The following is a 22,309-nucleotide window of genomic DNA, read 5'->3' as shown; positions in this document are numbered from 1 at the left end:
TAGTAAGCCTGACCCCAGAAGACCAGGACTTAGTGCCAGGGGAAGAAGGGGCATAGCTAGACTTGCAGGGCAGTGGTGATTAAGAATCATAGGGTTGGAAGGGACCACAAGGCTCATCTAGTCCAACCCCCTGCAATGCGGGAATCTCAGCTAAAGCATCCAAGACAGGTGTCCATTCAACCTCTGCTTAAAAACCTCCAAGGAAGGAGAGCCCTTATAATGAGGTTCCCCTTTATGATGAGGCCCTCTGTTCTGCTATCACAACAGTGCTTTTTATTTGACTACTTTATTTGTTCGCTTCCTTCCATGCTTTTCTAGGGTTGGACTGGTCAGAAGACAGTGGGGAAGAATTGGAAGAACTGGAACAAACCTCGCCATACCAGGTTGCATGGTCTATTCGGGAAGCCCTCAGATATGACAGGAATGAGTAAGTGCATACAAATCAGAACAGAAGACTGAGTAATTAAGTGCAGAATATGAAATAATACAGAGATCAGGCTGTTTTTTAAACTGTTACCTGTAGGTGAGGGTAGGTACAGTGGAAGAGGGTACTCAGAGAGACTTGGGTTTGTATCCCCAAAGCTTTCTGTCTGTAAGCAGAATGGAGGTCTACTTGTGCCACTTGACTTCACCGTCCTCCCCTGAACACCTTCCAAAATCTTCTCTGGAACATTGGGTGAAGTGAAGGCACAAGACAGGTGTTGATCATCATGTGAGCTGCGCACAGGTGGGCTGAAGCGAGCTGCTGGCCTGTCCTGTGGAGCTTCCTTTTATTGAGACAAATATGCAAACCAAGCAGATACATTTTGGGCTGTTACCTTTACACATTTTCCGGTCCCGAGATTGTGGGGTGGTACAAAGTTATTTTGGCACCTGTTTCCACCGCGTCATTTTCCCCTTGCACAGTGTATGACGAAGGAGACAAAAGGTCTCAGAGACAAAGGTTACAGACAGGGCACCGCAGACTACTGAGACCGCAAAAGGTCTGACAGACGGAATGATGTACAGACAGCTGTGGCTTGTCTGGGGTGTGTGTGTGCCCTGCACCCCAGGGTCACACGTGCAGGCAGACTGTGACTGCCTGCTGGTGGGGAGTGTGCTCCCTCCGGACCCCACTGTCCACTCCGCGATATCCCTACAATTGGGGTCCCTCTGGCACAGGTTTTGGGGGTACACAGTGAGTTGCAGGTGAGATGAGAGGGTGGTGAGGCCCCGTGGCGTAAGAGGAAGTCCATTCGTGCACTGAATTTTTACTCCAAACGTTTTAGAAATGGCTGGTGAACTTTGTCCATTGAACCTGAAAAAAAGATATGTATAATGTAGAAACAGGCCGGAATCAGAATAACAAAACTTGATCAGTGATCTTGTCCTCGGTGGAGGTGTTTGCTTTTCCTATCTCAGAAACATCATTTTATAGTCCATTCCTAAGAGCAGCTGCCATGGCAAAGAAACAGAGGATTGGTCACAAGAACTGCTGTGTTGCATGGTATCACAACTTGTGGTACAGTGGTACCTCGGGTTAAATACTTAATTCGTTCCGGAGGTCCGTTCTTAACCTGAAACTGTTCTTAACCTGAAGCACTACTTTAGCTAATGGGGCCTCCTGCTGCCGCCGTGCCGCCAGAGCACAATTGCTGTTCTCATCCTGAAGCAAAGTTCTTAACCTGAAGCACTATTTCTGGGTTAGTGGAGTCTGTAACCTGAAGCGTATGTAACCCGAGGTACCACTGTATTTCACTAGTATGGCCATTGCACCACAACAAGTTTGTTCATAGTGGGTGGGGGTACTATTTCATTTATTTTCTATATTTCCCATCAGTTCTGTAATTCTTAAGGTATATTTACAATAATTACAATTTTATAGTGACAATAAAAAAATATAAGTGCTTAGATCCTATTCTCCCATCAGCAGAACTTTGCTTACAGGATGCTCCTGCTGGTGTGAGGAAGGAGGAGTCAATTTTTCCCCCCTTGACTCCCTCCCCCTGAGAATTTGCTCCAGAGGGAGGGGAAACCCTTTAGAAAAACATGAAAAGTGGTGCTCCTTCTGCAGGGGAAAGGGGGAGCTGAGCCCTTCCATATATGGAGGGACAACTCCGGATCCAAGCCAAAATCAATGACAAATTCAGTAAAACACCCCAGTCAAATCATGAAGGGCAGAAGCAGCAATAAAATCGGACGGTAAAACTTTTCAAATAGTAGGAGCCTGAGAAAATAGAAGGACATTAGCGTGGACTCTAGTGTCGGCTAGATTGTCAGAGGGGGCATTTTCATAAAAGGTGTGCCACAGCCTAATTGCCAGCCAATGTGTGTGGGGGGGAAACCATCCAAAAATGAACGCAGAACTCAGGGAGGTTGACGTAGAAACTGACATTTCTTCAGGTACCCGGGACTTGTGCTGTACAGACAAGATAGCAGTAGTGCAAGTTTGCAGAATGATGATGTTGGGTTTTGAGTGCCAGCCATTTTATTACCTGCTTTTTCCTCCCCACACAATCTCACAGGCCAGATGATGACGCTGACGCCAGCGGCAGGAGCTCCCGCATTTCCCAACTTTGCACTTACTTTCAGCAGAAATACAAGCACCTCTGCCGCCTGGAGCGGGCAGAATCTCGCCAGAGGAAATGCCAACATACATTCCGGAAAGCTTTGCTGCGGGCAGCCAGCCGAGAGCCGGAGTGCGCTGGGCAGCTGCTACGAGAGCTCCGAAGAGCTTCGTGTACTCGGAACAGGTGAGGGACCACACACACCTGGCAGTGCAGCATGCACATTATATCCCAGCCTTCTCCGTTTTTTGGTGCTAATCTTCTTGGGTGTCCTTTTGTTTCAGCACAAGCCAAGTGAAGCAGAGGGACGTGTCACCATGTAGAGGGACAACAAAGGGCGAACCATGCACCAACAAGGCTCTTCCGTTCACTAAACATTGTTTTCAACGTATCTTTTTCACTGTCTTCCTGTTGTGGGCTAAAAACGTAATACAGTCATACCTTGGTTGTTGAACGTAATCCGTTCTGGGAGTCCGTTCGACTCCCGGAACGGTTCAAAAACCAAGGCACAGCTTCTAATTGGCTGCAGGAGCTTCCTGCACTCAAATCGGAAGACGCGGAAGCCACGTCCAACGTCCGGCTTCCGAAAAATGTTTGCAAACCGGAACACTCACTTCCGGGTTTTATGGCGTTTGGGAGCCAAAACGTCAGAGTACCAAGGTGTTTGACAACCAAGGTACGACTGTAATTAATTCTGGCCATCTCCCATTTCCAACGAGTATTTCTGGGGGTGCCCCTGCTAGCTTCTTGGCCTGGTTCTTCTTTTCAAGCTTGCAACTTATGGGAGAGACTTGGTAAATCCATTCTTAAGCCTGTGCAGTTGTGTCAGCTCTGAAGCAGCAGAGAGACCCTGAAACAAAGGTAAAATCCAGGGGCCTAGCCAGCATTTGAATCTGTCCTCACTTCAAATCACTGGCATCAGGTCAGAATTGTTTGGTTAGGGCTATGGTAGACCTTCAGGGTGGAGGAACAAACAGCTTTCTAGAAATGTCCCTGTACTGGACACATGCACCTGGCATTGCCCTGTGTGAGGTTGGTTTGTCAGTTTCCGCAGAAAGTCTGAATTATCTTATAGCTTAAATTGCTATAAAGGTTTCAGCGGGGTGTGAAATCTGCACTGTGAGGTAGTACAATGACCTAGAATGAATAAGAGATGAAAGACCTATAATTCTGCAGTATCGACAGAAGAGGCAGAGATCAGGGAGAATGAAAGTCCTTATGTTAGAAGCCCTTACAATGAGCACGAGTACGTGAAATTGCAGGAGCAAAGAAAGGAAAGTTTCCAAATGCTGCAAGCTCGGAATTTTAATGAGTTTTCTCTTTCCCACTCCTCCCTCAACTTCAAAATTCACTTAAATCTCTTGCAGCTTCCCCCCCTGCCCCTTCCTAATTGCAACTTTAGCCTTAATTTTAAGGTTCCTCTAAGGCATTGAGGAAGAACTGAGAATTATAAAGGGATCAGTGAAAGGACTTTTGTAGATACGATAAGCGCAGAGCGTTTGAAAGAAAAGCGCCACGCAGAATATTGACTATGCTTTCAAGTGCTGGTCTTGGTATGGCTGTTTGCAGACTAGAGTTGGCGAGTTATGTGAGTTAGTCCACTGACATATATTAACTTGCACCCTCTGTGGGATTGGACACCACAAAAGGCCACTGAGCTCACAGGCAGGAAGCTCCATTTGTAATGAGCCAGCACTGCCACAAGGAGGCAGCGTAGGCCCTTGCTTGAGCTGCCATAGAGATAATTCACCAGTGCGTCTCTCCTAAATCACTTCCCCGTGTTTATCCCACTAAGGAGTCCCAAAGTTTGATGCTCCCTGTATACCTGCAATAATGATCATTCCCTTGTTCACATTGACTCCATTCAGGCGTTGCTCTCATTAAGCCATGCCTTTAGTTCCACACCCGACATCGTATCTTCTTTCTCCCAGTAGCCAAGCGTTGCGCTTGATTGTGTGAGAAGAAAAAACAATGCAGAAGTTTCTGTTCATGGTGCGTAGAGGTTTCTCCATGTTCAGGACACCTGCTTGTGCTGCTGACCAGAACGTGCAGAGCCCCTACGTGGAAGCAGGGACTTGTGCATTGGTCTTCCTCATCACAACGTTGCAGGCAGCTGTTGAAAGAAAAAATTGCAGCATCAGAGGTAGGGCCGAAAGCTCAGCCTTGCTCTCCACTCTCCCCACTCCTGCCCTGTGTGAGTGACTAGGGCTGTGACTACTTCTTCAAGAGTTGAAGGTGAACCAGGAACCTTGCAGCTGCTACTGGGCTACAGTGGCCACCATCCCTGAACACTGGCCATTCTAGAATTTCAACAGTGTAAGGCTGTAGGTGCCCAACCAATGCCTCAAGTCAGCCTTTCTCAACCTTGGGTCTACAATTGGACTACAACTGCTAGCTAGGTATGATGGGAGTTGTAGTCCAGCAACATCTGGGGACCCAAGGTTGAGAAAGGCTGCCTTAAGCAGAAAGTTGAGCTTGTCCCTCAATGGCGGGAACGATGGTGGTGAATAAACACAGGGAGAAAACAAGTGAAGTGGCTATCTCAGGAACCTGCATCATGTAAACTTGCATGATGAAGGAAAATGCCTGCTGCTGATTTAGGGAGGGGAGGAATAGATGAGAGAGAGAGACTAAAAATGCCTTGAGTTTATATATCTCTTCTGAACAAAATAATTTTGAATCAGGATTCACTGTATTGACTTCCTCTGTGCGTCATCTGTCAAAAAGGCAGGAAGAAATTTACAATTTTTATGTGCTGTCATATGTGGATGACAGAAATCCTCTTTTTAATATTTGTGTATGGATTCTCATTAGTTGGTTAGAAAGCAAATCTATTGATTGCATTGTCCCCAAAATCACAGTATTGATTAAGAATCTCCAGGAAACAAGACACACAAACTCATTAGCAAAATAGCTGCTTCCATAAACCCATCTTAATAAATTATAAAATCGTTAGTAATTCTGCTTGATGGCAGGTTTTTTTTGTGTTTGTGTGTGTTGGTTTTTTTGCTTTTAACTGTTGACTTCGCATCTTCTGTAGCTGCAGCATGGATGACATTTAAGGAATTGCTCCAAAGTGAGATATTAGTTGGGAATAGAATTCAAGGTTCGGTATCTTACTCTCTCTCTGTAAATCATGCAGTCTCCTGCCCCTCCTTTGTGTGTTATTCCTGACTACAGAGAAACCCAGATATCCTCTTGAACCGGTCCCAGCAGCTTTTCTCAAGCTGCACAGCCAAGTTTGCAGACGGACAGCAATGCTCTGTGCCAGTTTTTGACATTACGCACCAGACACCCCTGTGTGAAGAACACGCCAAAAAAATGGTAAGTATATTTGCTAGTCAGAATACTTGAAGAACAGCGGCAGCAGTATTTCCAGCAAGCCGGGGAATGACATCAGCATGCAGCTTTCGCTTCTGGCCCCTTCAGAAAGCTGTAAGGTGAGCTCTGATGATAACCAAAGAAAAATGCTGTATCAGCAGCCTTTCTTTGACTGAACTCATCTAAAGGATTATGGGGAAATGTTTCAAAGATCCTCCTTTGCTCATCCTATGCAAGCTTATGCGGAACAGAGTCTCCCTGAATTTAACAGTCCCAGTTAAGGGTGCATAGGATCGCATTTAAGAATGATGTCTGTCCTCTTTTGTGACTCTGTCATGTCTGCCGTGAGAACACAGAGAGACTGTTGGCGGTATCCAACTAATTTGTTCCATCAGCACAAGGATTTCAGCTTGCGCTGTGGAACTTCTTCCCACCCCCTCCCTAAATCTTCATTCCTAACTCTGGGGAGCCCCCAGGCAGATTCAGGGACTACACAGTGGGAGAACACTGGGTAGGGGAGTTCTGTTGCACAAGCAGAAATCCTTGCACTGATGGATGAAGTTACCGTATTTTTTGCTCTATAAGACTCACTTTTTCCCTCCTAAAAAGTAAGGGGAAATGTGTGTGCGTCTTATGGAGCGAATGCAGGCTGCACAGCTATCCCAGAAGCCAGAACAGCAAGAGGGATTGCTGCTTTCACTGCGCAGCGATTCCTCTTGCTGTTTTGGCTTCTGAAATTCAGAATTTTTTTTTTCTTGTTTTCCTCCTCCAAAAACTAGGTGCGTCTTGTGGGCTGGTGCGTCTTATAGAGCGAAAAATACGGTAATTGGGATACCTCTCATAGGCTTATAGGTTATTCTCCTGGAAGGCCTTGTCAAGGTGGAAACTTGAGCATTTTAGTTTGCTCACACAGTTTATTTTTGCCAGTTGCGTCGGTGAGTGAAACGGAAGCTCTCCTCATTTTAACTTATTTCCCCAGACAATCTGCAAACCGCCTCACAAAGGTTTGAAAACATTACCTTTCCCCTTTGCTAAGCACAAGAGTCATACACCATAGTCCTCAAGCTAATAGCTGGCACCTGAATTTGGCTAATTCCCAGATGACACTCACATTTTGTCATCAGACAGTTTCTTACTGGCACAAAGCTCAGTTTTTTGGCTGCCCTAAACTACGTGTGGGGATCTAGCCTGTGGACTAAATTCAACCCATGGAAGCTTCCCGTCATAACCACTGTGTTTTCTCCTTGCCTCTGCACACCATCAATAGGAGATTTTCAAGCCTAAATGCAACATGGGGCATTTTCATGGAGGTCCAGTTGGCTCTAACAGGGGGCTTTTCATATCTAACTTTGGCAAGGGGCGGGGGAAGGTTAGGGTGTGTGTGTGTTTGTGTATTGTGGGTCCCTCCCCATCAACATGCTCCGCCCACACTCACTTTCATTTTTGTCCTGCCCACGGAAGCTTGGCCACAGGGGATCCAGCCCTTGGGAGCCACCCCGATGTAATCCACTTTGAAGATCCACCCCTTTTAATTATAGCACCTTGTGAAACCTTGCAACATCAAGATGGCAAACGCCATCTACGGAAAATTACATTATCCGAAGGTTGTTAACTCATTTGGAAGTAATACCTTCTCTGTATTTTGCATTCGTGTGTGTAATTCTGTGATTCCTGGTGACATGGCGTTGTGATGCTCCAAGCCATTTTCAAAGAGAAGTACAGTGGTGCCTCGCAAGACGAAAAGAATCCGTTCCGCGAGTCTCTTCGTCTTGCGGTTTTTTCATCTTGCGAAGCAAGCCCATTAGCGGATTAGCGCTATTAGCGGCTTAGCGGGCTTAGCGGATCAGCTGATAAGCGGCTTAGCGGATCAGCTGATAAGTGGCTTAGCGGATCAGCTGTTTAGCGGCTTAGCGGATCAGCTGATAAGCGGCTTAGCGGCTTGGGGAAAAGGGGGGGAAGGAAAAAAACCCCGCAGGAACTCACAAGACATTTTCATCTTGCGAAGCAAGTCCATAGGAAATTCGTTTTGCGAAGCACCTCCAAAACGGAAAACCCTTTCGTCTAGCGGGTTTTCCGTCTTGCGAGGCATTCGTCTTGCGGGGCACCACTGTAATTGACCATTTCTTGCCTTGAACTCTGATGAACATTCTTTCTGATTCAGTACCATCCTAAAAATCCTGAAGGCCACATGTTAAACCCGTATGATTTGAATTTGGAAATAGTTTGGTATGAATGTGTTGTGGATTCTTTCCCGCCAGTGGTACAAAAGGCAGTACGGTTTGCTTAGCATCATGGTTCCCTTTTCAAGGTGTCAGGCGTTCTCTATTCCGACTTGCATGCCATAGAGATGTTCACACTTTGGAATGGCAAGGAAAGAAAAGTGCTTCTCAGTTCAGTGTTGGTGTTTTCCATTCTCGTTCTAAAAAGGATAACTTCTTGAGAGGAGACAGCTCCCGCAAAGTCCAGCACCAGCAGCAGAGGAAACCCAGGAGAAAAACAAAGCCACCTGCTCTTACCAAAAAACACAAGAAAAAGAGAAGGCGAGGGCCACGACGTCCCCAAAAACCGATTCCTCCTGCTGTGCCCCAAGGAAACCTCAGTATGCCCACCAGCGTCTCACTGCCAATGGAGATCTCCCATATACGGTCAGAGCCCAGCTATGATTAATTTTCTAAGTTGACAGCGTAGTGTTGGAAAAGATAGGCTGAAGTGATGGACATGAGGCAGGAGTTGATAATGCAGGTGAGCTGCGCACAGGTGGGCTGCATGCAAGCTGCCGGCCAGCCCTGTGGAGCCTCCTTTTATTGACACAAATATGCAAACCAGGCAGATGCATTTTGGGTTGTGACCTTTACACATCTTCCGGTCCCAAGATCGTGGGGTGGTACAAAGTTATTTTGGCACCTGTTTCCACCACGTCATTTTCCCCTTGCACAGTGTATGACGAAGGAGACAAAAGGTCTCAGGGACAAAGGTTACAGACAGGGCACCGCAGGCTACTGAGACCGCAAAAGGTTAGACAGAGGGAATGATGTTCAGACAGCCGTGGCTTTGTCTGGGGGGGGGTGCCCCGCACCCCAAGGTCACACGTGCAGGCAGACTGTGGCTGCCTGCGGGTGGAGAGTGTGCTCCCTCCGGACCCCACTCCCCACTCCGCGATCATCCCTACAATAGGCCAAGTAAATGAGTATTGGTCCAGATTCAGCTAAATAGTTGTGCTAGTAAGAGCCAGAACGAGTGATGCTCACACAACAGGGCTTTCCTCCCCTTGCACTCCCCACTAAATTGGCTCTGCAGGATTGGGACCTCCCCCCCCCCCGGCAGAACAGCACATGGCGGTGAGGAGAGGGTATATAATTCTGTCTGGCAAGCAAAAACACTTGCGCTAATAGAACAGTTGACTTAGTTCGAATTCAACCCATAGTCTACCCTACCTCTATGAGGAATAGGAAGACCAACTCTGATGTTCTGTACATACTTGCTTGAAAACAAGCCCTCTTGAGGACAGTGGGTCTTACATAGCACATAATCCTATGTACATTTACTCTCACACAAGTGCTGGGTTATGGCTGTCGGCAGAGAGGGGGAAAGGTGGTGCGCACTCATTCTGCACACTTGCAGAGCGATCACTTGTTTGTTTTCCAGTTTGCTCTGCCTTGCTGCCTGGCCAGGTCCCCAGGGGGCATTTATCATGCCAACTTGTAGACATTTTTGGCCAGTCTTTATGACCTGACGTAATATACTCTGCTACTGATGTAACGGCGTTTTTCATGCATTAGAGCTCTCTTCTACCTTAATAAATTGACATACCAAGTAAGACTTTTGCTCCAGAATGGTGCATTTTTACAGCCCTTAACTGTCTCAGATTATTGAAAAAGATGTGACTGATTCACATCTTTCCAGAAGAGTCTGTAGAACAATTTAGTGTGAAAGAACTCAGCTTAATGGCTCCTTTCTAGTACTTTAATAAGCCAGTCTAAATAGTAACTGAAAGAGCATTATGCAAGTCAGTGGATGTATTCACACTTGTCTGCAAACTGTGGTTTGGAGGAAGATTGTTTAAAAGTGGGTCTCTCAGACTTTTAATCCAGGGGAAAACTATATCCTGGGTTTCAATATTGGAGATAACAATTAATTCTTACGATCAAGAGATGTGTGCATGTATTTTCTAGGTCAACTCCCACATCTGAAGGGAGGGTGTTCCACAGGGCGGGTGCCACTACCGAGAAGGCCCTCTGCCTGGTTCCCTGTAACCTCACTTCTCGCAATGAGGGAACCGCCTTGGAACCAATACTACCACTAAGACCATTGGGGCTCTGGGATGGAGCTATGCTTTCAGAGCAATGCAGACGTTTCAAGGATCTGAGTTGGGGAATCCCAGCAGATCATCACTTGCTGCTCATATTTTAGCCAAAAGTGGATAAAGCAGGGGGGAGGAATCCCTGCTGCCTGGGTTCCCTGTTTTCCAAAGAACATTGAGGATTGGAAGCATGCAACTTCTTTTAAGTTTCAAGGCATGTTTAAGCCCCTCTTGGAAATCACATCTGTGCAGTGATTTCTTCTGTCATAGTATAGCCATTACCCAGCACTGCGTGAGAGTAAACATTCATAGGATTGTGTGCCATGTGTCTTCTTGCACCAGCAAGAATATCCCGTACCATCTTTTGTGCACCAGCAGAGGTAGAAAAGAGACAGGGCTGTACACAAATCTTAGTTGCAGCCATACCAGATCCTGCAGTAGCTTTATCTATGGCAGCTCCAACGGCTCCATACATTCAGAGTTGAGTTTGGAACAGTTTAAAAAACAAAAAAGGGGGTGGGGTGGAGAAAGGGCATATGCATCCCAGAATAGATCAGAGCCCAGCACGCCACCAGACCAAAGGGCGGGAGTGACTGTCTTCCTTGTTTTTGTAGGAGCCCTTCCACACCGGAGCTGAGTACAGATGAGCTGCCAGATGACATCGCCAATGAAATCACAGACATTCCACACGACCTCGAATTGAATCAGGAGGACTTCTCTGACGTCCTGCCACGGCTGCCGGATGACTTGCAAGACTTTGATTTCTTTGAAGGTACCTTCTCTCTCGATTAAAGACAAAAAAACTCAGTGCTGTGGCAGGAAATGGCAACATTTTTTTTCTTCCCCCAAAAATTGCATGGCGAGTTCCTCCCTCCCCCCTCAGAAATAAAGACACGAGGCACCAGAATTCGGGTTAATGGGTCGAATTAGGCCACAACTTTATTGATTACAGGAATTGAGCAGTATAGGCATTGGTCCTAACAGCTAACCTGCTTCAGCCCTGTTGCTAGAAGTCCGGTGAGGGTTAACCACCAGTAGGAGGAGTCCTGCTGAAGCACGTCAGCTAGGAGCTCCCCCCCCCCCCCGAGTTACAGCTTGGGGACGTGCCGGGGGCCTACACCTCCATAGGCTTAGGACAAGGCTATGCCCCCCGGAATCCTTTAACGGACTACCCTTATGTTTGGGGGAAGGTGATGCCGCTTCCTTCCCCCTTCATCTGCATAACAATAGAATAATACCCCTACCAATGCCTAACCTCAATACTGTGAGTTGTGAAAACCAAGTGGCTGGTGCCAATCTGCCAGTTGGGAAAATTCCTACCAGGCCCCTTGACAGCGACCAACCGCAGTTCATAGCAACATCAGAGAGCCTAGCCTAACGGGTGGGAGGAAAGGGAAAACCTGTCTGGCTGCGGCGCGGCAAAGAGGGAGTCTCTTGGCTGCATCGGACCTAAATGCAGTTAGGCCACGCCGATAGGCTGGCTCAGGAATGATGCGGCCGAGGATTCCCCCAGGTATCGTGGGGGCTGGAGCCAGCCCCCGCAAGTGTGGGGAAGGGGCGTGAAGCCCGCAACCCTACCTCCTCCCTAGACTCGGAAGTGGCTTTGTACAATTAAGGAAAATGCCGAAACGTGCAAGGATGAAAAACGATGATTCAGATTTCTAGTCAAACTGTCAGCCAGGATTCTACGTGACCATTTTAGGTGTGTCCAAATGACACGTGATTGCCAACATGTAGGTCCTTTTGGACCCGGCAGAGGGAAGGGCATAATTATGCACATTCGGGAACTGAGAACGGAACCCCTGTGCGAAATGTGTCTTCGCCTGTACAGTGGTACCTCGGGTTATATACGCTTCAGGTTACATACTCTTCAGGTTACGGACTCCGCTAACCCAGAAATCATGCTTCAGGTTAAGAACTTTGCTTCAGGATGAGAACAGAAATCGTGCTCCTGCGGCGCAGCGGCAGCAGGAGGCCCCATTAGCTAAAGTGGTTCTTCAGGTTAAGAACAGTTTCAGGTTAAGTACGGACCTCCGGAGCGAATTAAGTACTTAACCCGAGGTACCACTGTATGTTGTATTTCTGAATGTCAAGCAGATACTTTTCTCGTTTCAATTGCTTCAATTCTATTTTGCAGAGAACTCAAAGGTGTGCAATTATTGCACGATCATATACCCTTAACGCTTTTCTATTCCACAGAGCCATTTGTGGAAAGGATTTTTTTTTTAATACATAAATGTAAATACTGTGTAGCTTTCAGTTTTATGTTTGCCTAAGCACCAGAATTTGAACTTGGTGATTAATTTTTGTGTTTGTGGGGGAATTTTAAATGTTTGCGAATTTGAAGAGACTTACAAGCTTGCTATTAGGAAGAGCAGCTTTTGAAAGAGAGAGCACAACTATTATTATTATTATTATTATTATTATTATTATTATTATTATTAATACCCAGCGTTCCCCAGCCAAGGTCGGGCTGAGGGGAGCTTACAAGCAATAATAAAAACAAGTTGAATGATTACAACTTAAAAACAAAATTAAAATACAACATTAAAATATGGAAATATTAAAATGTAGCCTCATCGCAGGAGGAGAAGGAAAGGAAAAAGGAAAGAGAGGGAGGGAATCAAATTGGCTCCAAGCCAAAGGCCAGACGGAACAACTCTGTCTTACAGGCCCTGCGGAAAGAAATCAGATCCTGCAGGGCCCTGGTCTCATGAGGCAGAGCGTTCCACCAGGCCGGAGCCAGTGTTGAAAAGGCCCTGGCTCTGGTTGAAGCCAATCTAACATCCTTAGGGCCTGGGACCTATTTATGGACCTTGAGGCTCTCCGTGGGGCATACCGGGAGAGGCGGTCCTGTAGGTACGAGGGTCCTAGGCCGTGAAGGGCTTTAAAGGTCAAAAGCAGCACCTTAAATCTGACCCTGTGCTTCACCAGGAGCCAGTGCAGCTTGAAAAGATAAAAACAATCTAATTATATTAAGTTTGAAAAGACCAAGCTTCCTACATTATGAACTGAAAAATCCAGGCGTGTTTGTCCATGTTGCTCCACTGCCTAAAAACATAACAATTCCACGCTGCGTTACTCAAATATTCGAACAACAGTCTTTTATCTGGGTACAGTGGTGCCCCGCAAAACGAACACCTCGCAAGATGGAAAACCCGCTAGACGAAAGGATTTTCCGTTTTGGAGGCGCTTCGCAAAACGAATTTCCCTATGGGCTTGCTTCGCAAGACGAAAAAATATTGCGAGTCCCCGCGGGTTTTTTCCGCTTTCCCCCCCTTTTCCTAAGCAGCTAAGCTGCTTATCAGCTGATCCGCTAAGCTGATAAGCCGCTAAAAGCCGCTAAACCGCTAAGCTGTCAATGGGCTTGCTTCGCAAGACGAAAAAACCGCTATACGAAGAGCCTCACGGAACGGATTAATTTCGTCTTGCGAGGCACCACTGTATTTTCCTCCCTTGCCCACTTTCTGAACTAAGGTGGGGGTGACTAAGGACAGGGACTTTTTAGCTGCAGTGCCCTGTCTTTGCAAATTTGGAGGCTCCTCTTTTATTTTCATTTTCTCCCATTACTTCAATACCACCCCATTTTCATTTTACAAGCCCGTTTTAACCATCAATACAATTTTAACATGCTCTTTTTTAATCCTGTGTTTTTTATTGAGGGTTTTCATTGCATGTTTTTATTTTTTCATTATCAGGTGCCCTGAAGGGCATTGTTGGAAGAGCAGGATATAAATATACTACATAAATAAATAAAAGCAGTTCAGAGACAAGTGCAGGCAGTGCACAATTCCAGAAACAGCTGAACGTCTCCACCTCTCTCTGACCCATTTATGAATAATAGTGAAAAAACTTTCCCAATCTGGAAATATCTTATATGAGCAGTCCAGTATCATTTTTAATCTTTTGTTGGAAGCCACCCAGAGTGGCTGGAGAAACTCAGCCAGATGGGTGGGATATGAATTATTATTATTATTATTATTATTGGATTGCAGCATAGGGATTTTTCCTCTTTCATTACACATCACATATCATCCCACTGTGGTCAGCGAAGTTAATAGGTCTGGGGCTAGAAGTTGAAGTGAGCCCAACACAAGTAGGTCCAAACCACAAAAATCCATGTAAATTGAACTTCCGATGTATAGATTGTGAAATTATGGCTTACTCACACTGGGGGGTTTGTGTGCCTGCATCCTTACAGAAGCATGTCAAACCAGCATTGGTTGGCTTGCAGTGCCAATTGTTAAACCTCACATAAACATTTGCTTAGAGCTATTGCTGGCGTTTACTATGGCTCCTTTATTTTGGTCTTTGATCGTGATCTTGGCTCCATCCATGTACAACCATCCTTTATCACGGCCTATACTATAGTATGTAGGTAAGGCTCTGTATACCCTGCCCCTCAGCATTAAAAAATCCAACAGTGTCTCAGGATACCAAATTCTCCAGTAGATAGCGTATGACATATTTTTTGCAACGATCCCATGGAAGAAACATAGCCCTGACAAATAATGTTCCAATGTAATTAATAACAACAACAACAACAACAACAATAATAATAATATTTTTTTTATACCCTGCCCATCTGGCTGGGCTTCCCCAGCCACTCTGGGCGGCTTCCAAAAAAATTAAAATACTGTAATACATCAAACATTAAAAGCTTCCCTAAACAGGGCTGCCTTCAGTTGTCTTCTAAAAGTCTGGTAGTTGTGGTTCTCTTTGACATCTGGTGGGAGGGCGTTCCACAGAGAGGGCGCCACTACAGAGAAGGCCCTCTGCCTGGTTCCCTGTAACTTGGCTTCTCACAGTGAGGGAACCACCAGAAGGCCCTCGGCGCTGGACCTCAATGTATGTTGCCTGTTTTTTTAAAAATCTGTTGCATTTTCAGTTGAAAGAATGTCGTCTCCTCTAAAACAAAATGATTCTCTGAAGATCTTAATGTCAGTTGAGAGGGGAGAGCTTTCTTCTTTGTATTAAACCCAATTAAGCTTCCTTTCTGAACTGTGGTAGGCCTTGCCTGTCAGTAATAAAGTTTTCTGACTAAAGTTGCATGTGCACCGCTCAGTTTTATTTTGTTTTATGCATTTGATGACTTGCAGCACACCGTGGTGGAAACAGAGCCTGCTGTTAAGGCAAAATGAAGTGGTATGAAAGTCTGCCTTGGCAGCTCTTTCACACATGCAAGTTGCCACTTGGTGCTGCAGTCATCAAGTAATCAACCTGTCTGTGTGAACATGGCCTTGTTTGATAGACATACACTCCAGCCACCCTATGACATGTAGGTTCATGCTAACAGGCTGGTAACACTTCCAATGGGCTGGAAATAAATTCATGCACTCACATATAAAGTTAATTTAAAAAATGAACAGCTAAAGGTCAAACTAGGGCACACTGGTGGCGCTGTGGGTTAAACCACAGAGCCTAGGACTTGCCAATCAGAGGGTCGGCAGTTCGAATCCCCACGATGGGGTGAGCTCCCTTTGCTCGGTCCCTGCTCCTGCCAACCTAGCAGTTCGAAAGCACGTCAAAGTGCAAGTAGATAAATAGGTACCGCTCCGGCGGGAAGGTAAACGGCGTTTCCGTGCACTTCTCTGGTTTGCCAGAAGCGTCTTAGTCATGTTGGCCACATGACCCAGAAGCTGTATGCCAGCTCCCTCGGCCAATAAAGCGAGATGAGCGCCGCAACCCCAGAGTTGGTCACGACTGGACCTAATGATCAGGGGTCCCTTTACCTTTACCTTTAAAGGTCAAACTGGATGTTATACTAGCCATTGCATGAATTGTGGAAGAATGCACCTAAGTGAGGTATGCCAACTGCTTAACATATCTTTAATTTAACGCAGGTAAAAATGGAGACCTCCTCCCTACGACCGAAGAGGCAGAGGAGCTGGAACGGGCCTTGCAGGCTGTGACTTCTCTTGAGTGCCTGAGTACTATAGGAGTGCTCACACAGACAGACGGCGTGCCGGTTCAAGAACTATCGGACAGAGGCATAGGGGTGTTCTCCACGGGTGCTGAAACTTCAGGAATTCAGTCCTTGAGCCGGGAAGTCAATGCGGATCTAGGTGAGCTGCTGAATGGGCGTATAGTGCATGACGAGAATTTCTCTAGCCTGGACCTGGATGATAGCTTGCTCCGCTCTGCTACCTTATCCAACCCACCTACGCCCCTGGCAGGGCAGATTCAGGGGCAATTCTCTGCCCCAGCCAACGTTGGCCTTACTTCTGCCACTCTGATAAGTCAGAGTGGGCTTGGGGAGAGAGCCTTCCCAGGACAATTTCAAGGACTTCACGATGGCAGCCATGCCTCCCAGAGGCCACACCCTGCCCAGCTGCTAAGCAAGGCAGACGACCTAATCACCTCACGACAGCAATACAGCAGTGACCATTCACACTCCTCACCCCATGGAAGCCATTACGACAGCGAGCATGTGCCGTCGCCCTACAGTGACCATATCACGTCCCCTCATGCCGCCTCCTACTCTGGCGATAACTTGGCAGCTACCTTCTCCGCAGAGATGCCCATCATAGCACAACATCTGCTCCCTTCGCAGCTGGAGGTGCCGCTCGGGGGCGTGGTGAACCCCAGAACTCACTGGGGGAGCCTCCCTGTCAGCCTGGGCGACCCTTCTCCGTTCAGCAACCTGCTCGGTGCTGACGGACACCTGCTCTCCACCTCCCTGTCCACGCCACCCAGCACGTCGCACTCAGAGACCACGCAGCCTGCCTTTGCCACCGTCACCCCCAACAGCTCCAGCGTGCTCCCGGGGTTGCCGCAGACCAGTTTCAGCGGCATGGGCCCTGGGTCCTCTGAACTTATGGCCTCCACCTCCCCAAAGCAACAGCTCCCTCAGTTCAGCGCCGCCTTTGGCCACCAGCTGAGCTCCCACAGCGGCATCCCCAAGGACCTGCAGCCAAGCCACAGCTCCATAGCGCCTCCCACAGGCTTCACAGTAACAGGTGCCACAGCTACTAGTACCAATAACGCATCTGCTCCCTTCACCACCTCCAGCTGAGCTCGTCTGTCTGCAAAATTCAGGCAGTTGGGGGGACCTTACGTTCCCTCTCACCCCACCCTGGCCCACTTCTCTTTTCCTGGTTTTTGTCATCTCCTTTTTAAAGACTTCGTTTAAATTTAAAACAAAAAGAGGGGGCAAAAAGTCCTGATTCAGTGCAGACCAGGGTTTCCCCGTTGCTCTGCTCTGCTCTCTTGATCTGATGTGCTGGTTTCTGTATTGGTGCTCATTTACCCCTTTCAGATTTTGTTATACTTAGCCAGTTAAATATCCCAGATAAAAGAATACAGCGCAGGTCCCGGATGATGTAACTGACCATAGATGAGGAATCTGTGACCCTCTGGGTGTTGCTGCACTCGAGTTCCCATAGTCCTTGACCACTGGCCATCCTGCCTGCTGCTGGTGCAAATTGGGAGGAGTCCCAGCGACTCTGGAGGGCCGCAGACTCCCTAGTCCTGCCTTAGACTGATAAATGAGAAGTTAGATGCAATGGACTCTAGACCCAAAAGTGAGATGATACCTCAAATATAACTAATGCAGGTTCCTAAGGCTCAAATCAGAGTATCCAGTCCCGTGAGTATCTGGGCAAGAGGTGAGGAGTTGATTTATTTCAAAGAATGCAAATGGCATGAAAGGGGGATCAACATTTTGATTTGGTAACTGGGCACTGCAGACTTAAACCAACACCATAGTTCAATTGTTAATTCTGTCAGCTTAACACTGGGCTCTTAACCTCCTCTGTGAGCGCAGGGGTTTTTGTGTGTATTTGTGTGTGTGCGTGTATTTGATGGGTAAATGACAGGTTGTTTCCCTCCCTTTCTTTCCTGTTCTGAAAGACCATCTTGAAACCAGCGACCGTTCATACTGCAAGCTAATTTGGTTTTTGAAGTTGGGTTGGATGGAAGAAAGGATGAATTTGTAGGACATGAGATTGTACTTGTTGGTTCAGAGTATCTATGACAGTGGGGAGTTTTAAATAAAATATATATATCATTGGTATGTAGAACAGAAAGCAGAACTGAGTACTGTAATTAATTGCAATGGTGTACCTGCTCAGATAAAACATATGCTAATTCCTAAAGCTGATCAATTATTACAGTAGTGTTGTTGGGTTGGCATTTTCCAATGGAGCATTACTTTTAACATAGCCAAGTCTCAACCGAAACTGGCAGAATTGTGTCATTGGCCCCTTTCCCCACTCAAACCAATGTGAGAGGTGATCTTACAAAGTTGTAGCCGTCTCCAGATACTTAATGCTTCTGGGGATTCCTACAGCAGCTATGAGCCCTTACTCCGTAATACTTTGGGAATATTTAGATATTTTTAGAAATCTTTTGTGCAGAGTGAGGTCTGAGAAGAAAGAACAGGCATGCTAAACCACACATGCTACTGAAGTTAATAGAAAAAAAGAAAGAAAAGTGCTGGCATTCTCCTATCTCTAATCAGTGGTCTTGCTAATAAACACATTTTCAAAGTCAGAGATTCTACTGTTATCACTTCATGCCCCCTGAAGATCCACAGCAATCAAACTGTAAGGAGTTTGTCAGAATAAGGACTGCTTCCTCCACAAAAAGTTCTTTATCAAGCAGGCTACAAGGTCTCTGCTGCTCCCCCCCCCCTTAAACAGGGCTTGTAGCTGTGCTGATTCTCAAAAGAAAAGTAGATTATGCCATTTATTTCTCATGAAGTCCAGTTCTGCTCAGTGGAGGCCAATCCTTGCAATCATTTCTTGTTTTCTGGAGTAGACATGGAAGGAACGACCATCTACTCCTAAGAGCAGGGCTTCGTTATATTTTATGGGAAGAGGTTTGGACTGTACATAATTTAATCTACTTTTTATAATATATTTAAAAAGATACGAAGAGAGAAGAAGGCACACTCTAGTAGAGTATTTTAATTGGTCTTCTATGGGGGTTGAAGAGGGAGCTCAACTTTCTCTTTGTGACTGAAGCAGTTGTTTCCTGTCTAGCTTTTCTATTCCGCTTTCAAATGGTGCTCAAGTGAGAATCTGGTACAGGCGTCCTCCTCCTCCCAGACCTTTGGGCAGGGGAGGGTCCCAGGAATTGCCTGTCTGAATCCCATAAATTTGAACTATTGCCTTCTTTTAAAAAGCTGTGCTTATTATTTTGAGAGGATCAGGGAGTTTGCCCCTGGAAATAAAAGTACATGTTGCTGGAAAACATTTTTATGCTTTTTAACCTTGTGAAATCCCTCCCTGCATTTGAAATTGAACTGTATAATAAACATCTAAGTGTGTTCCAAATTATATTTGTAATGTATCTGTTTTAAGCCAGTTAACGAGATGAAGAAAAGCGTTTTCTTTATTCTACTTTAGGGCACAATGTATTGTGAAATGATTTTCCCCCTCCAAAAAAACCCCTGGCTTTTGTGCTAAATAGGAAGGGGGGGGGGAAAGCCCCATTCAGTTCCCTCTTTTTGTTTCCAATCAAATTGAACAAGTGATTAGCTCTCACAGGAAAGTGAATTGGTTTGGCAAATTACAAAACTGCTCTTTATAAATATCATTTGGTGCTATATTATTCCAGTACCTGAAAATACGGCAGAATGATTGGGATCTGAAGACTGATGTCTTCTGGGCATGTGCAAGGGCTTTTCAGCCTCCCCATGCCTGTTGCAGCCTCTTAAAGTTTGGAGGACCTTCTAAGACCACATTGCATGCAGTTTGAGGGGTTGCTGCCAGAAGGCAAAATGCACAGGCTGGGAGTGCAAAACAGACCAGTTGCAAAATTTGCAGCAAACCTTTCTGCTCCTTCTCAGTGATGTTCACAGCCTGTCTTTAAAAAGAAGCCAGCGTGGTTCTTGCTCACATTCAGGGCAAAGTCCTGCATGCATAACTTAACACAAAGACGCCAGCCTTCTGCATGTGACATAGTGGGAAAATGCACAAGGCTACAGCAGCTACACATCTAGGCGGAAGAGAGACTATAATCAAGTCAGATTTGGAAGCTCAGGTCCCTGTTTTGATCTCACAGCAGGATTTTACAGTTTCCATATTTCCCGTAAGGAAACACCATTGTTCGTATCAAAAGTGTCTTGCAGCAGATCCTGTTTCTCCATCGCATTTTCCTAATGCTGCTTACGTTACTAATCCTTCCCTTTCTAAACATCGCCCTTTTGTTCTCTCGTAGTTAAATTATGGGCCACAAATGTGCTGCATGGATAATTTCTTTATAATCTGTCTTGTTAAGAGGCTGGAATTTTCAGGGTTCCTAGCAAAATTCGGTTTAATTCGCTTTTAATTCACATCTCTTGTTCTTGTGAATTCGTTTTCTTTTAGGGAGTTTTGATCGTACCTAGTGTCATGACATGGTTTTCATTAATAGAGAACATGATGTTTCCATATGTGGTTAAGCAAGATGATGTGCGAGGATAAAATCCTCTAAAAGTAATTTCCCCGTAAAGTAGGAATGTCCCTCGGGGACATCATTTCAGAAAGTTTAATGAAATCGCTTGAAAAGAATGCCTGCTTAAGGTGTGGTGCTTGTATGAAACCCCTTTCCCCCCAAAAAAATCTTTATTCCAGGATGCTTAACTGTTTGTTGGTTCTCAATAAACCCTGCCTTATGAACAAAGACAAATAGTAACGTTTAACACACCTACTGTTTGTGTAAGCTAGTATTTTATGCATTAAGAAAAAGAAAGAGGTAGAATCGGTGGTTCTCTCCTCTTGATATCCAGGTCTGAAAGTAAGAACTTATTAACTTGCTTTATTTTATGTCTGTTGTAAACGGTCTGCTGCGTGAATCCTGTTGTTTTGGTTGTGTACATTGTAGATTTCCAGTTTAGAACTAAGAACACGTGATAACGCGTAAGAAAGGAACCAGCTTTGCATTGCCACTGGAGGGCAGCATAAGGAAAGTCTATAACACACAGTCTATAATTATGAAATATCTTTCCTAGAATGTGAGGGAACTAGAGTGAGAAAACTCAGGGCTGAAAAAAAGAGAAAAATAACAATTCAGTGCAACTCCTCCTTTCTAACCCCTTATAACACACATGCATGTATGTGTTCATGCGCGCGCACACACACAAATAAACACACTCTTAAATTGTATGAGCTGGATTAATACATTGAACTTGGTCTGCTGGTGTGTCTTCACTGTCTTGTTGGTTGGTGGGCCCCCAATTTTTTTAACCCCACAGTCATTGTCCCCAAATCTGTGTTGTCAAAAAGACAGTGCAGCTCACTCCTGGATTTTAGCATCTTAAAAGAAAACAAACTAGGAAATGGACCCAGCCTAGAAAAGATGGTCAGTTGTGTTATGCTAAGGAGTATCTCATTTCTGTTGAGGGAAGAGGGTTGAACCAGTTTCTCTGAATGGTGATTATCACTGTCCACTTTTGGGCATGTCTCAGGGATTCCTTGTGGAAATAAAGGCAGTTAAAATAAAAGTAGTTGCGAAGAAGAAATTTTTGCAGGAGAGCGTCATCAAAGCATGAACACCAGAAAGTGAATTCGTTTCTGGGTCTCATGGCCTGGTGGCTGTTCTCTTGTGGAAGCTGTGCTCAAGTCCACCGTACAAAATATTCCCCCAACCCATCCCATAATGCTTAGCTTTAAGCTTTTATTTAAGAACACCCCTTTCCCCTTCCTCCCTGCCTGCACCACGTGTGTTCAGAATACTTATTGTAGATTTTTAAGAGAAAAGGTATATTAATTTATGCTATTAACATCACCTCATAAATTATAAGTTTTATACTAAAAAGCTATTGAGTGTAATGAATTATGTTGCATATGTGTTTTAATAGCTATGAAATTATACACATTTTTTAAAAAAAGAACAATTTGCCCTTACCCTCAACGAAGCACCTTTTTACACTGGATATCTTTGCCGTGTCAAGGTGTACAGCTATTCTTTGCTACCTTGCAGATATAAATATATAAATAAAATCTAAAACATGTAAGGGGGAAATGGTCTCTCGCATCGACAAAACATAAAACCCTTCTTGACCCATATATTCTTCCTCTGAGGACGTTTGTTATTCTGCAATAATTTATCTGTGGTTTGTACCTAAGATGGTTAGGTGCTTTTAGTTACAGGGTAAGTAGATCAAATTTGAAATCCAATTACTGCAGCTGGGAATTGCGAACCAAGTTTGTAAGAC

The 22,309-nt window shown here is 45.5% G+C and overlaps 1 protein-coding gene across 2 annotated transcripts in view; it reads left to right on the top strand.

Annotated features, from left to right (window-relative positions):
- The window catches only part of INO80D (INO80 complex subunit D), a 40,496-nt gene extending 21,051 nt beyond the window's left edge, over nt 1–19,445 (top strand). For both annotated transcript variants that reach the window (XM_081912846.1, XM_081912845.1), the window contains exons 5-11: nt 319–427; nt 2,505–2,732; nt 2,831–2,934; nt 5,737–5,870; nt 8,295–8,512; nt 10,782–10,939; nt 16,011–19,445. In XM_081912846.1, the coding sequence (XP_081768972.1) occupies nt 319–427; nt 2,505–2,732; nt 2,831–2,934; nt 5,737–5,870; nt 8,295–8,512; nt 10,782–10,939; nt 16,011–17,182 (2,123 nt within the window). In that variant the 3' untranslated portion in view covers nt 17,183–19,445. The remainder of the gene's footprint in view (nt 1–318; nt 428–2,504; nt 2,733–2,830; nt 2,935–5,736; nt 5,871–8,294; nt 8,513–10,781; nt 10,940–16,010) is intronic.
- The last annotated feature ends 2,864 nt before the right edge of the window (nt 19,446–22,309 follow it).

Source organism: Podarcis melisellensis (genome assembly GCF_964234715.1).
Source record: "Podarcis melisellensis genome assembly, chromosome: 1".
Taxonomy (NCBI): Eukaryota; Metazoa; Chordata; class Lepidosauria; order Squamata; family Lacertidae; genus Podarcis; species Podarcis melisellensis.
The sequence above is the reverse complement of the archived record's forward strand: the minus strand, read 5'-3'. Positions and strand labels throughout refer to the sequence as shown.